The sequence below is a fragment of the Nilaparvata lugens genome, chromosome X (assembly GCF_014356525.2).
Source record: "Nilaparvata lugens isolate BPH chromosome X, ASM1435652v1, whole genome shotgun sequence".
Lineage (NCBI taxonomy): Eukaryota > Metazoa > Arthropoda > Insecta > Hemiptera > Delphacidae > Nilaparvata > Nilaparvata lugens.
The window spans coordinates 102,345,707-102,359,260 of record NC_052518.1 but is presented as its reverse complement, the minus strand read 5'-3'; the positions used below and the strand labels follow the sequence as shown (position 1 = coordinate 102,359,260).

The 13,554-nt window shown below is 33.7% G+C and overlaps 1 protein-coding gene across 1 annotated transcript; it reads left to right on the top strand.

Annotated features, from left to right (window-relative positions):
- Window positions 1–12,483: 12,483 nt before the first annotated feature.
- On the top strand, window positions 12,484–13,305 carry LOC111058495. Its single transcript, XM_022346031.2, has one exon. The coding sequence runs from the start codon at window positions 12,484–12,486 to the stop codon at window positions 13,303–13,305; it is 822 nt and encodes a 273-aa protein (XP_022201723.2).
- Window positions 13,306–13,554: the final 249 nt, after the last annotated feature.

Sequence of the window (13,554 nt, the reverse complement as noted above, 5' to 3'; positions counted from 1 at the left end):
TAAATAATTAAAACGTGTCAAAGATGGAAAAAACTAAACGATGTACTTGTTTCCAAGTACTGAATGATTAAACTTCAGTACATGTAATTTAGCAACATGTATCATTCAAAATGACAATAAATTGCGGTTGAACTCAAGTACTGTCATGTCCTGTCGTAATGTGATCCATGAGCCACTAGTGTCGTCGAGAGCTCCTTAATATAGTGAGAAGGAGAAATATAAAATAAGGACAAATATGCTTGTGTCTGTATTGATGAATGTTCCACCAACTGCTAGAAAAAATTTACTTTGTAAGGCTAGGGAAATGAGGAAGAACAATCAATTGAATAAAATTGTGATTTGTGAAAAATTGTGAATAAAATGAGCAACATTGAAAAAGAATGTACACATATTTTCAATATGGAAATATACCAATAGAATATGAGTATATTTCATATACCCATGAAAGTGTATGAGTATACTTGAAAATTCTCGATGGTTCTATCGATGGGAACGTTTTTCTTAAGAATTTCATATCTTCACGAAATTTCATCTTTGGAAATTCAAAATTGAGTTTTGAAGAATATAGGTACCTAATATTTCTAATGAGTATAATATGGAAGCATTAAATCGATTGGAAACCTTGTGTTACTTTGATTTCAATTGGCAACAACAATGAACAATAATGAGTAAAAATGATTGATTTTAAAATGAGTAATATGAAAAAATAATTTCAAATTTTCTCTTGTGCTTATTGAAAAAAGTAAAATTTTGACTCAAATTTCTTGTGTTTCAAGAATATGAGAAATATTTCATTTTTCAATATTTTGAAACGCTAATGATTTTTAAGAGCAAAATCAAATTTATTCTATTCACAAGTTTCCACCATGAAAATTTTGATCTCAGTGAGTAACATAAAATAAGAATTGAGTTTCCAATGAGTAGGATTATGTAGTTCCAATATAGAAGGATTATCAATGGGAAACCATGTGTTAATGTGATTTCAAGAGAGAAAATTGTTTAAATACCATGGTCGATTGTGATAAACAATGATTAATATAAAAGGGTAATTTTTAAATCAAATTTTCCTCTCATTGAACAAACAAAAAAATTTTGACTTTCATTTCTTGTAATTAAAAACAATTTTTTTCAATTTTTCATAATGCTTATGATTTTCAAGAAGCGAAAAATAATTATCCTATTTGCTGACTAAACAATTTTTTCGAACCTTGGACAGGTAGAACCTAGGATACTAGAGTTTAGTAGATTATCGTGGGTGACTAGTCTAGTAATGGTAAAAGGCAACCCTTCCAACCCAGTAAACACGGACAGTCAGCAGAATACAACTCAATTCAATAAAAAATGATTTTTCAAAATGCTTATGATTTTATAGTAGCAAAATGAAATTTAATGTATTCCATTTGTAAGTTTCTATTTAGAAAGAAGCAAAAGGTGATATGCTTCTTCCCCTATATTTTATGGAAATTGCCACAGTGAAAAAAGTGAGTAGATGTAGGAAAAGAGAGAAACACACACATTCATCTCTGTTACCAGCATTGTGTCCATCTTATAAACTGTTGTGTTATCATTGTGTTCTGCCTTATCAACTGTTGATGGTGGGCTCTATGGAATATTATCTGGAGACTGGATTACATCTACATTACATACTTGAGTTCGGTATATTCAGATGAAAATAGTGAACATAAGTGTAAATGTGATTTCACAATTTCATAAACTCATTTTTTTATTCCGTTCCTAACAGGATTTTGAAACTGGTAAAAGAGTTGGGTTAGGTGAGGGAGGAGGTAATTATGTTGGTTAGGTAGATGATTCCGGGAAGGAGCCACAAAAAAGGCTATCACAAACCAAGGAATTTGCAGTATCTCCTAGGACCTACATGACAAACTGGCATGCCAAAGTCGAAAAACGTAGAGAAAATACTCCTAAACTTACAAAGTTATCTTGTAAATAATCGAAACTGAAATGAACAGGAAAAGACTAAACGATGTCCTTGTCTTCGAGGAACCGTGGACAGGTAAGCGTAAGTTAGGTGCATGTCCACATGAATCAAAACAACCCCATGAAGCCTCATAAATGAGGCTACAAGCTTTATGTATTGCTTTGCTTATAATTTCGAAATCTATTGTGGACAGGAGAATTCACAAATGCTGCCACATAAACCTGATCTTGGTGCTTCAGCAAATGTGGTTCTGCGACTATCGCGAATTGTACCTGAGGATCAACATTATCAAATATATTTTGATAATTATTATACTACACTTCCGTTGCTGCTTCATTTACAAACCAAGAATATCTATTCTTTGGGCACAATAAGAAGGAATCGGTTTCCTGGACTCACGTTGCCAGATGACAAAGTGCTCAAGAAACAACCGCGTGGAACATCTTATGAGAATGTGGCTACAATAGATGGGACTGAAGTATCACTTGTGTCTCTTGTCACACAGTTGTGACTCTTGTCTCCACAATCACTTGGGAAAATCCAATTGGAAAATGTTCTTGCTACGACAGGAAGCTTAAAGAGAGGATTGAGGTAAGATGACCACAGGCAGTGGAAGACTACATACAATTCATGGGAGGAGCTGATTAGGTTGGTTAGGTAGATGATTCCGGGAAGGAGCCACAAAAAAGGCTACCACAAACCAAGGGATTTGCAGTATCTTCCCAGGACCTACATGGCAGACTGTCATGCCAAAGTCGAAAAATGTAGAGAAAATACCCCTTAACTTACAAAGTAAACTTAATTTGAACGTGAAAAGGGATGGAAAAGACTAAATGATGTACTTGTTTCCAAGTACTGAATGATTAAACTTCAGTACATGTAATTTAGCAACATGTATCATTCAAAATGACAATAAATTGCGGTTGAACTCAAGTACTGTCATGTCCTGTCGTAATGTGATCCATGAGCCACTAGTGTTGTCGAGAGCACCATTTAAAGAGAAAAATGAGTGAAGTGGGAATGTCTCCAGATGTGAGGCCACGAGCGAGCGATTTTGCAAAGGTCAAGGAAGCATACAAGAGAGTTCTCTTGTATAGCTGAAACGGATGCATGGAGCGAATTGGTTTCAACAGGTCACGGTTGGCCTGGTTGACTCCAGAGAAGCCAACTGTTGGCTGATAAATGAACGCATTTATGAGTTGCAGAAATTTCACAACCATTTATTTTAACTTATTATTGAAATAAGTGGTTGTGAAAATTTCTAGTCTTTCTATTTGATATGAATATCTAGCACAATATCACCTCCACTACTACACAGAAAATTACATCTGTCTCTGTCTTCTTGCTTTTTAGCTGCAAATAATTTGGCCTGGATTTGATTTCGGGTGGGGCAAATGAGATTTGATTGCCGTGGGGATTAAAAAAAAATCAAAGGTATGCCTAAAATCTGCATTTTTAAAAGCTTTTTGGACAATAGATTAACAGCAAATTTTCGAATTTGGTTGAGAAGTATCATTATATTCTTATCTGATATCAATGATATAACAATACCCGACCATGCTATTTTCTTACCATTTGATGTAATTAATATGTAGGTAATATTCCAGAAAAAGAACTATCAACATTTTAAATCAATTGAACAATAATAGTTGATAAAATAATTTTGTGGTACCTTTTTTTAAAAACTTCAAGTTTTCCTTGATGTAAACTATTTCTTTATAGATGGTGAACTATGCCCGGCCAGGTTAAACCCTGATAAAGATACTGACATGAAAAATCTCATCGATTCCGACAGGAAAATCAATTGTATGAACCATCTAGAACCATCAAGTAGCTGGCGCTCATGAAGCCTTGAGGCCTTCATCCTAAAACAACCTCAACCTATTCTCAAATCTTCAAGATTTCCAGCCTGCTCATAAGATGGGGCAGGAGAGCTAGAATTGTGTTCAAATGGATCTGAGAGCCAACTTTGGTAAGCAGAACTCAAGGATAGTACATAGCTATATATCTATATACTATTCTTGACCAGAACTGGCGCCAAGTCGACGCTCATGGAAAACCATGTAAGGCGTTGGTTGCCTTAGATAGCAAGACAGCGGACATTGAAATTGGAATCCGCTAAGAAGTGAGTAAAAACTCACCTGATAAAGCAACTATCCCTGCAAAAGGATGGCACTCTATAGTCCACACAAGAATACTTTTGACTAGGGGGGACATCTGCAGCAGAGGAAGTGGGGGATACAGAGGCGCGATGTAACCATTCAGAACCGGCCAGCGTTCTCCAAGCATTCCTCCAAGTCAAAAGAAATTTTGTACAGACTATAGCATAGTGCTTATACCGGGCCGTCAGACTATAGGGTCCTGCTTATACCGGGCCGTAAGACTATAGCATATCCCACTTATACCGGGCTGTCAACGGCACAGTGGGCTACTGAGATTTCTGTTAATTCAAGAAAATTTTGCAGACTAGCGTCATGCTTATACTGGGCCGTCATAGTACAGTATCGTGCTTATACCGGGCCATCAGACTATAGCATAGTGCTTATACCGGGCTGTCAACGGCACAGTGGGCTACTGAGATTTCTGTTAATTCAAGAAAATTTTGCAGACTAGCGTCATGCTTATTCCTGGCCGAAAGACTACAGCGTCGTGCTTATACCTGGCAGTAAGACTTGAGCGTCATGCTTATACTGGGCCGTCATACTACAGTATCGTGCTTATACCGGGCCATCAGACTATAGGGTCCTGCTTATACCGGGCCATCAGACTATAGCATCCTACTTATACCGGGCTGTCAACGGCACAGTGGGCAACTGAGATTTCTGTTAATTCAAGAAAATTTTGCCATTGAGTTTATTTTAAGAAAAATTTGTTAATGGATTCAATTTAATGGATGACAATTCTTTTTATGACAATAGTAATATAAACTACAGTTACTGTCCCACGAAGTGACTTTTCAATTTTTTGGAAAAAGCAGATAATTTTCATTTTTCTTCAGTTCATTCTACTGAAATTTGTAAAATAATTATATGATTGTATGCTATATACATTGTATGTTCTGTTAAGTAATTATTGTATGTAACTTTCCGGGTTCTATTTTCCAATAGAAGTTGTGTAAAATATACTTGGGTAAATATTTCAAGCTATGTATAAAAATTGTATGTACTTTAATTATTCTATATTGTCGTCTTTGCTTGCCTAGAGATTTCAAACATATTTTTGGCCGATTTAGAATGTTCTCTACAATAATAAAATTATTGTGAACTCAAATCCTGGTATTCAACGTTTTTGTTTTCATAAAATTATAAATCATAAACTTAACAAGTAATCATTTTCCAACCTAACCATTGAAAGGTAATCATAAATTTACCTTGTAATTCATGATTAATATTTCCGAAAAATAAGGTTTTTGTGAAGGAATAATTCTTATCAAAATTCCAATTTTTTTTTCTCTACTCAAGTTTGAGAAGGAAGTGTTGTAAAAAGGTTTTGTGAAGGAATAATTATAATAAAAATTCCATTTTTCTTCTCTACTCAAGTTTCAGAACAAAAATGTTGTAAAATAACTTAGGATGATCAAATCATGTGTTATAAAATGAGGAATGTCAAGCTTGAATTATCACAATTTATTCAAATTAATACTTTCATTTTTATTGTTGTAATTCCAGATAGGTACTGTACCTCTTAATTTTGTCAAATCGATTAAGATATAATATTTATTTTTTCTGTCTTATGACAATCTTCATAAGTGATTAAATAAAATATGACAAATATGAATGTTTTGGTTGGTCATTATTGATGTTACTGTACTCATTAATGAAATATATGTTTTTAATTGTTTCTTTGTTCCAAAGTAGTGTAATATGACAAAATCTGTAAAGTTTTTGGGCATATTTATTGACAGAAACCTGACTTGGGAGGCTCACATTAATTACATCTCAAGTATGCTGTCAAGAGTTATTTATTTGATAAACAACTTGAATCTCATGTCTCGGACAATCATCTGAGGTCATCTTACTTTGCCTTCATCCAAATATTATAGTATTGTTACATATGGCATACTAATGTGGGATAATAGTTGTCATGCTGAAAGAATCTTACTCTTACAAAAAAGGGTGGTCAGGGTATTTGCAGGCTCTGATAGATTAGCACATGCAAAGCCACTCTTTATTAATCTAAATATAATGACAGTAGTCAATTATTTCATAAATGCAGTCCTATTACACATAAAGGAAAATTCATCAAATTTGAAACTGAGACTTGATAGACATTCTTACAACACAAGGAATTGTGATAGAATTGACACTCCCTACCATCGACTATCCAAAACAGCAAACAGTTATGACACTATTGGTATCAAAATGTACAATAAACTACCTTTGGACTTAATATTGGACACAAAGAAAAAATTCAAATGTAGGTTAGCACATTGGCTGTTATTGAATCCTTCTTATTGCATAACTGAATTCCTTGAAAAACCAATAATAATTGCTTAGTGACCTGTTTTATGTATGTATGTGTATGTTTATGTATATACTTTGTAGTATCTATTTGTTGCTTTTTGTGTTCATGCAATTTTAGTTATTTTTATTTTGTGGTCAAGAGTCACAGCACATGCTGTAAACAGTGATATCTCACTTTTGTTAGTGTGTTATATTTTGTGTATTGACGTTGCCTTTTATTCTGTGAATGTTATGGTAATAAAATTATATTTATTTATTTAAGAAAAAATAGAATCATACGCTGAGAGAGTGATTGGCGAATATCAGGCTGGCTTTAGAGCAGGAAGATCAACCACAGATCAACTGTTTGTCAGCCGACAAATGGCAGAAAGTTTTAGCATTCCTCCAAGTCAAAAGAAATTTTGTACAGACTATAGCATTGTGCTTATACCGGGCCATCGGACTATAGGGTCCTGCTTATACCGGGCCGTAAGACTATAGCATATCCCACTTATACCGGGCTGTCAACGGCACAGTGGGCAACTGAGATTTCTGTTAATTCAAGAAAATTTTGCCATTGAGTTTATTTTAAGAAAAAAATTGTTAATGGATTCAACATCACGAAACTAGTTCTTATTGTATTTTATATACAAAACGATTTAAAAAAAAATACTATTCAATTATTTTTCAACTAACAAATCAAGTAGCCCTCATGAAATATGTTATTGGTAAATAGTAATATGAATACAAATGAAATAAGAGACTTGATCAACTTGACTGAAGAGTTCATCAATCAAAATCATTTTACATTTGGTGGAAAATAGTTGAAAAAAAAACAAAAATTTCAAGGCATGATTTCTGCTCTTTCAGGATATATATACTTGGCCGTCAGACTATAGCATAGTGCTTATACCGGGCCGTCAGACTATAGCATAGTGTTTATACCGAGCCGTCAGACTATAGGGTCCTGCTTATACCGGGCCGTAAGACTATAGCATATCCCACTTATACCGGGCTGTCAACGGCACAGTGGGCTACTGAGATTTCTGTTAATTCAAGAAAATTTTGCAGACTAGCGTCATGCTTATTCCTGGCTGAAAGACTACAGTGTCGTGCTTATACCTGGCAGTAAGACTTGAGCATCATGCTTATAGTGGGCCGTCATACTACAGTATCGTGCTTATACCGGGCCATCAGACTATAGCATAGTGCTTATACCGGGCTGTCAACGGCACAGTGGGCTACTGAGATTTCTGTTAATTCAAGAAAATTTTGCAGACTAGCGTCATGCTTATTCCTGGCCGAAAGACTATAGCATCGTGCTTATACCTGGCAGTAAGACTTGAGCGCCATGCTTATACTGGGCCGTCATACTACAGTATCGTGCTTATACCGGGCCATCAGACTATAGCATCCTACTTATACCGGGTTGTCAACGGCTTAGTGGGCAGCTGAGATTTCCATAGCTGCCGTTAATTCAAGAAAAGTTTATCATTGAGTTTACTTGAAGAGAAACTTTATAATGGATTCAACATTACAAAACTAGTTTTTATTGTATTTTATATACTAAACCATTTAAAAAGAAGGTACTATGGAATTATTTTTTATCATATCAAGTAGCCCTCATGAAATATGTTATTGGTAAATAGTAATATGAATACAAATGAAATAAGAGACTTGATCAACTTGACTGAAAAGTACATCAATCAAAAACATTTCTCATTTGGTGGGAAATAGTTGAAAAAACAAAAGTTTTAAGGAATTAGTTTTGCTCTCTCAGGATATAATAGCTATATTATAGCAAACTTACTTATGAAGAATTTAGAAACAATCAAGATGAACACAACCCAATGATACAAAACATTATTGATTGGTATAGGCTAGATATGCTGATGTTATAATATAATATATGTCTCTATGATGACAAAGATGAGAACCATATTATAAATTTATGTAAATATTTTAATACAATTTTACCATCAATGAAATTTCAAAAAGGTAAGATACATTTCTAGACCTTACAATAGACAAATTAAATAACAAAGAACACAAAAGTCCACATTTGCAGGAAATTCAATAAAGTATCACAGCTGCAGGTTTATAAAGGAAAATATGAAAATTATAAACTTAGGTAATAAGGGTGAGAAATTGAATGTTGAAGAAGAATTCCATATCTATGAAAACTCAAAATTTCAAAGTGAGAGCATGTTAAAAGTGATTTGAAGTGAGGCACATAATCTAATTTTCGACCACGGTTACTATAATCGTTTTAGTTTTAATATCAGTGATGATGAACTGGTGGCCTTATTTTAAGTGGCCCTGGAACGACTTTTCAAGTATTAGATATTTTAAACAAAAACCTATGTATTTTGCTATGTATTATCAATATTTCTTCTGAAAGAGACCAAGTTAACTTGTGTTTATATAATGATGCGTTCTTTCATACGTAATGAAAATATTATTGTCACTTGGTCATATGGGACATATATATGAATCATATATTTATCTCATATTGATCAGGATTTTAGAGTTTTAAATTAAAAAAGGTTCAATGAACAGTGTTTTTGTCTTTGGGCAATCTTTGTCATCGACATCGTCATATGAATACAAATGAAATAAGAGACTTGATCAACTTGACTGAAAAGTACATCAATCAAAAACATTTCTCATTTGGTGGGAAATAGTTGAAAAAACAAAAGTTTTAAGGAATTAGTTTTGCTCTCTCAGGATATAATAGCTATATTATAGCAAACTTACTTATGAAGAATTTAGAAACAATCAAGATGAACACAACCCAATGATACAAAACATTATTGATTGGTATAGGCTAGATATGCTGATGTTATAATATAATATATGTCTCTATGATGACAAAGATGAGAACCATATTATAAATTTATGTAAATATTTTAATACAATTTTACCATCAATGAAATTTCAAAAAGGTAAGATACATTTCTAGACCTTACAATAGACAAATTAAATAACAAAGAACACAAAAGTCCACATTTGCAGGAAATTCAATAAAGTATCACAGCTGCAGGTTTATAAAGGAAAATATGAAAATTATAAACTTAGGTAATAAGGGTGAGAAATTGAATGTTGAAGAAGAATTCCATATCTATGAAAACTCAAAATTTCAAAGTGAGAGCATGTTAAAAGTGATTTGAAGTGAGGCACATAATCTAATTTTCGACCACGGTTACTATAATCGTTTTAGTTTTAATATCAGTGATGATGAACTGGTGGCCTTATTTTAAGTGGCCCTGGAACGACTTTTCAAGTATTAGATATTTTAAACAAAAACCTATGTATTTTGCTATGTATTATCAATATTTCTTCTGAAAGAGACCAAGTTAACTTGTGTTTATATAATGATGCGTTCTTTCATACGTAATGAAAATATTATTGTCACTTGGTCATATGGGACATATATATGAATCATATATTTATCTCATATTGATCAGGATTTTAGAGTTTTAAATTAAAAAAGGTTCAATGAACAGTGTTTTTGTCTTTGGGCAATCTTTGTCATCGACATCGTCATTGAAATGGCTTTCAAGTTTGGCATTGACTGAGTTTATATAAATACCCAAAATTTAGCTTTTGGGGCAGAGCTCGTTCATTAGGACTGACAGTAAAGTCCAGCTGTTCTGGTGAAAAGGATAGATTTTGCTCTGGTTTTATAATACAGAAATGGATAGATTTTGCTCTTGTTTTATAATACAGTTTTCCTGTCGCAGTTCGGGCAGTTTAAAGAGAATTGTATTATTGAATAAGACGGGATCTGAACCCATTTCACTAGATCAGTTATTTTGATTTTTAACTGATCATTAACGTCGCGTTTCAACCAGTGAATGCCAAAGGGGGAAGCCATCTTCAAAAGGTAGGTGTTATCCTTTTTGAGTTTTTCTTTGCTAATTAATCATAACCACAAAGATTGTATCTTTAGCATCAGCGAGTAGCTTTCCCCATTAATTTCATATCAATATTGTGTTTTATAATAAAATTAATCTTGTTTTGTTTAAATGTAAAATATGTTAAAGACTCATTGAAGTTCTAGTTATTCTGTTCTCTTTTGTTATAATAGTTTTTCCCTCCTTACATAATTGAATGCTTTCATTTCAAAACGATCTAAGTGCCAAAAAATTTTTTTTTTCATTTCAAAATGATCTAAGTACCAATGCCAATGCCCTTCTACATGATCTATGTTCCAAAGAATTTTCTGTTAGTTTCTATAGCCTCTCATAAAGTGTGCTGTGTGTATGTCCAGTGGCAATGGTTTTCAAAGTGATTTAACTCCATCGCTCCAGCTGGCAGGCTGTCATCTGTTCTTGAGCACGTGCTCGTTTACAAGAGAACTAGTCTATGTAACAACGTTTCTCTCTTTATCAAATTTAATATATCAATATAATGGGTGATGCAGCATTTTCAACAGAAGAAGATAAACATTTTCAAAGGAAGAAAGGACGGAAAAGGAAAGTAACCCAAGAAAATCGACTGACAAAAAGTAAAAGACAGCCCAAACCACCGCCAGGAAATGAGGTAAGTAGAATTTTATTCTTGTTTATAAGCTAGTAGCACAGTGAAACCAGTGTAGTTCTACACTTTGATAAGCATTTGCCATGATAATGAATGAGTTCATTAATTAAATTCCACCTTCTCTTGTTTAATGTGGAAAGTAACTAGTAGTTTATGTTTAAATTGACCGCATCAATGTAGGTCCAGGTCTGGAACGCTGCAGCCTTCAATAGATTTATGTCAAGCTGAGAATAGCCAATTAATCCTCCTCTTTTCTTTTATAAGATCATCTACATAATTATAAATGGGAACGACTTTTCAAGTATTAGATATTTTAAACAAAAACCTATGTATTTTGCTATGTATTATCAATATTTCTTCTGAGAGAGACCAAGTTAACTTGTGTTTATATAATAATGCGTTCTTTCATACGTAATGAAAATATTATTGTCACCTGGTCATATGGGACATATATATGAATCATATATTTATCTCATATTGATCAGGATTTTAGAGTTTTAAAATTAAAAAAAGTTCAATGAACAGTGTTTTTGTCTTTGAACAATCTTTGTCATCGACAGAAAGATTGTTTATTTCAATTGTTGTCAATATTAACATAGCTTCTCTTTTGTTTCTAATAAAAATGTGCAGCTTGTGCGAGACATACGTCATTGAAATGGCTTTCAAGTTTGGCATTGACTGAGTTTATATTAATACCCAAAATTTAGCTTTTGGCATTTTATATAATAATGCGTACTTTCATACATAATGAAAATATTATTGTCACGTGATCATATGGGACATATATATATATGAATCATATATTTATCTCATATTGATCAGGATTTTAGAGTTTTAAAATTAAAAAAAGTTGAAGTTGAAGTTTTATTATTCTCAATAAGCTCAATACAAGAAAATGTAAAATACATGCATATAAAAAAAACAAATAAACAAGTTTATAATATACATAACTGCATAGTAACGAATCAAACCAAATTTAATATTACTTATTGAGAAAAATACATTACATTTACTCCAGTCGAGTTCTGGATTCTGAAGCGATAGGACGTTGTTTTTCAAGTGCTCTGTTATCTGTTGCTGCGCTACTCTACAGGTCGACAAGAGATAGCTTCTACACGTAAAGTTATTCAAGCTATTTTCTATTATTTACTCTCTATTTCGCAATAATTCACGTAATTTTTCTATTCTTTGCATCCACTTTCCTTCTTTCTTTTGTCTGTCGTATTCCTCTTCCAGTTTCAGGGGCTTCCCATTCAATATCCGTATAAAGACGTCACGATAGCCCTCTTGACGCAATTTTCCTTTCAACTACCTTCTATTGTCATATTTACCCTGATTTCCGTATATTTCATTTCAAATTTATTTTCCATAGTTATTCGCTTACTCGGCGCATATAATATTTTAATTTGTTATCTATTAAACCGTGTTCTTTCATAAAATTTATTGTTTGATATGGCTGATAAATCTGCATGCACAATATGCCAGGCTGCAATTCCGGCGACTAGAAGCAAACTTGCATGTAGTGATTGTAAAAAACTAAGTCATCCTCAATGTGTTAACATGACCAAGGCAGACGTGGAATGTATTGTCAACGAGGGTCAGATTTGGAGATGCCCACCTTGTTCCAAGTTGAGGAGGCAGAGTATGAGTGCTGTGTCTTCTGCTGAGGATGGCAATGCCAGCATATCACAAGTGATATTCATGCTAGAGGAGGCCAGAGAGGATAGGAAGCGAATGGAGAGGGAATTTAATGCTTCTTTTGAGTTTGCAAACAGTAAGATTGACGACCAGACTAATACAATTACTAATCAAACTTTGAAAATAAATGAGTGCCTTAGATTAATTGAGGACTTGAAAAAAGAGAATGCAAGCCTTAAGAGGAAAGTTTGTGACTTGGAGACACGGCTCGAAGATGCTGAACAGTACACACGCTCCAATGCACTTGAAATCTATGGAGTACCAGAGACGAAAAACGAGGATGTGTATGAAACTGTAAAGAGAGTGTGTAATGCTCTTGATGTTAATATAACAAGAGAAAAAATTGACGTCTGCCATCGACTGGGAAAACCTAAGGGAGACAATCGGCCTGCTGGTATTATTGTGAAATTTGTCAGGAGAGAGGACAAGTTCTCGGTGGTGGCGAGGAGAAAGGTTAAGCGTAATTTATCGACGCAGGACCTTGGATTCCAGCATGAGGCAGTAGTCTACATCAACGAGAGTCTAAGTCCGGCGCGGAGAAGAATTTTTGCAGCTGCCAGGGAGGCTAAGAAGAAATATGACTACGCTTATCTGTGGGTGCAGAACGGGAAGATACTAATGAGGAAGGAGCAGGGTAAACCGATTGTGAAAATATCGTCGTTGAGTGATCTCGATAGACTGTAAATTGTTTTTTCTTAATGTTTCAATACTAGAGGAAAATATCAATGACTTTCGTTTATTGCAAAAATTTCGCTTTCGCTATTCGGGTAGAAATAAGGAATGTTTAATTTTTCATTGTTTGTTTTCTCTCCTATATAAAATTGATTTCTCTAGTTGGTCAAATGTTTTATATTACTTATATTATTTGATAATAGTATATCGTAGAGGTTATGAATCCAATTGTGCACATTGGGTCAAGCGAAGTGCTCTAGT

Bases quoted from the DNA above. Each gene is read 5' to 3' on its own strand.
- LOC111058495 (XM_022346031.2), top strand. From the start codon at position 12,484: ATGACCAAGGCAGACGTGGAATGTATTGTCAACGAGGGTCAGATTTGG.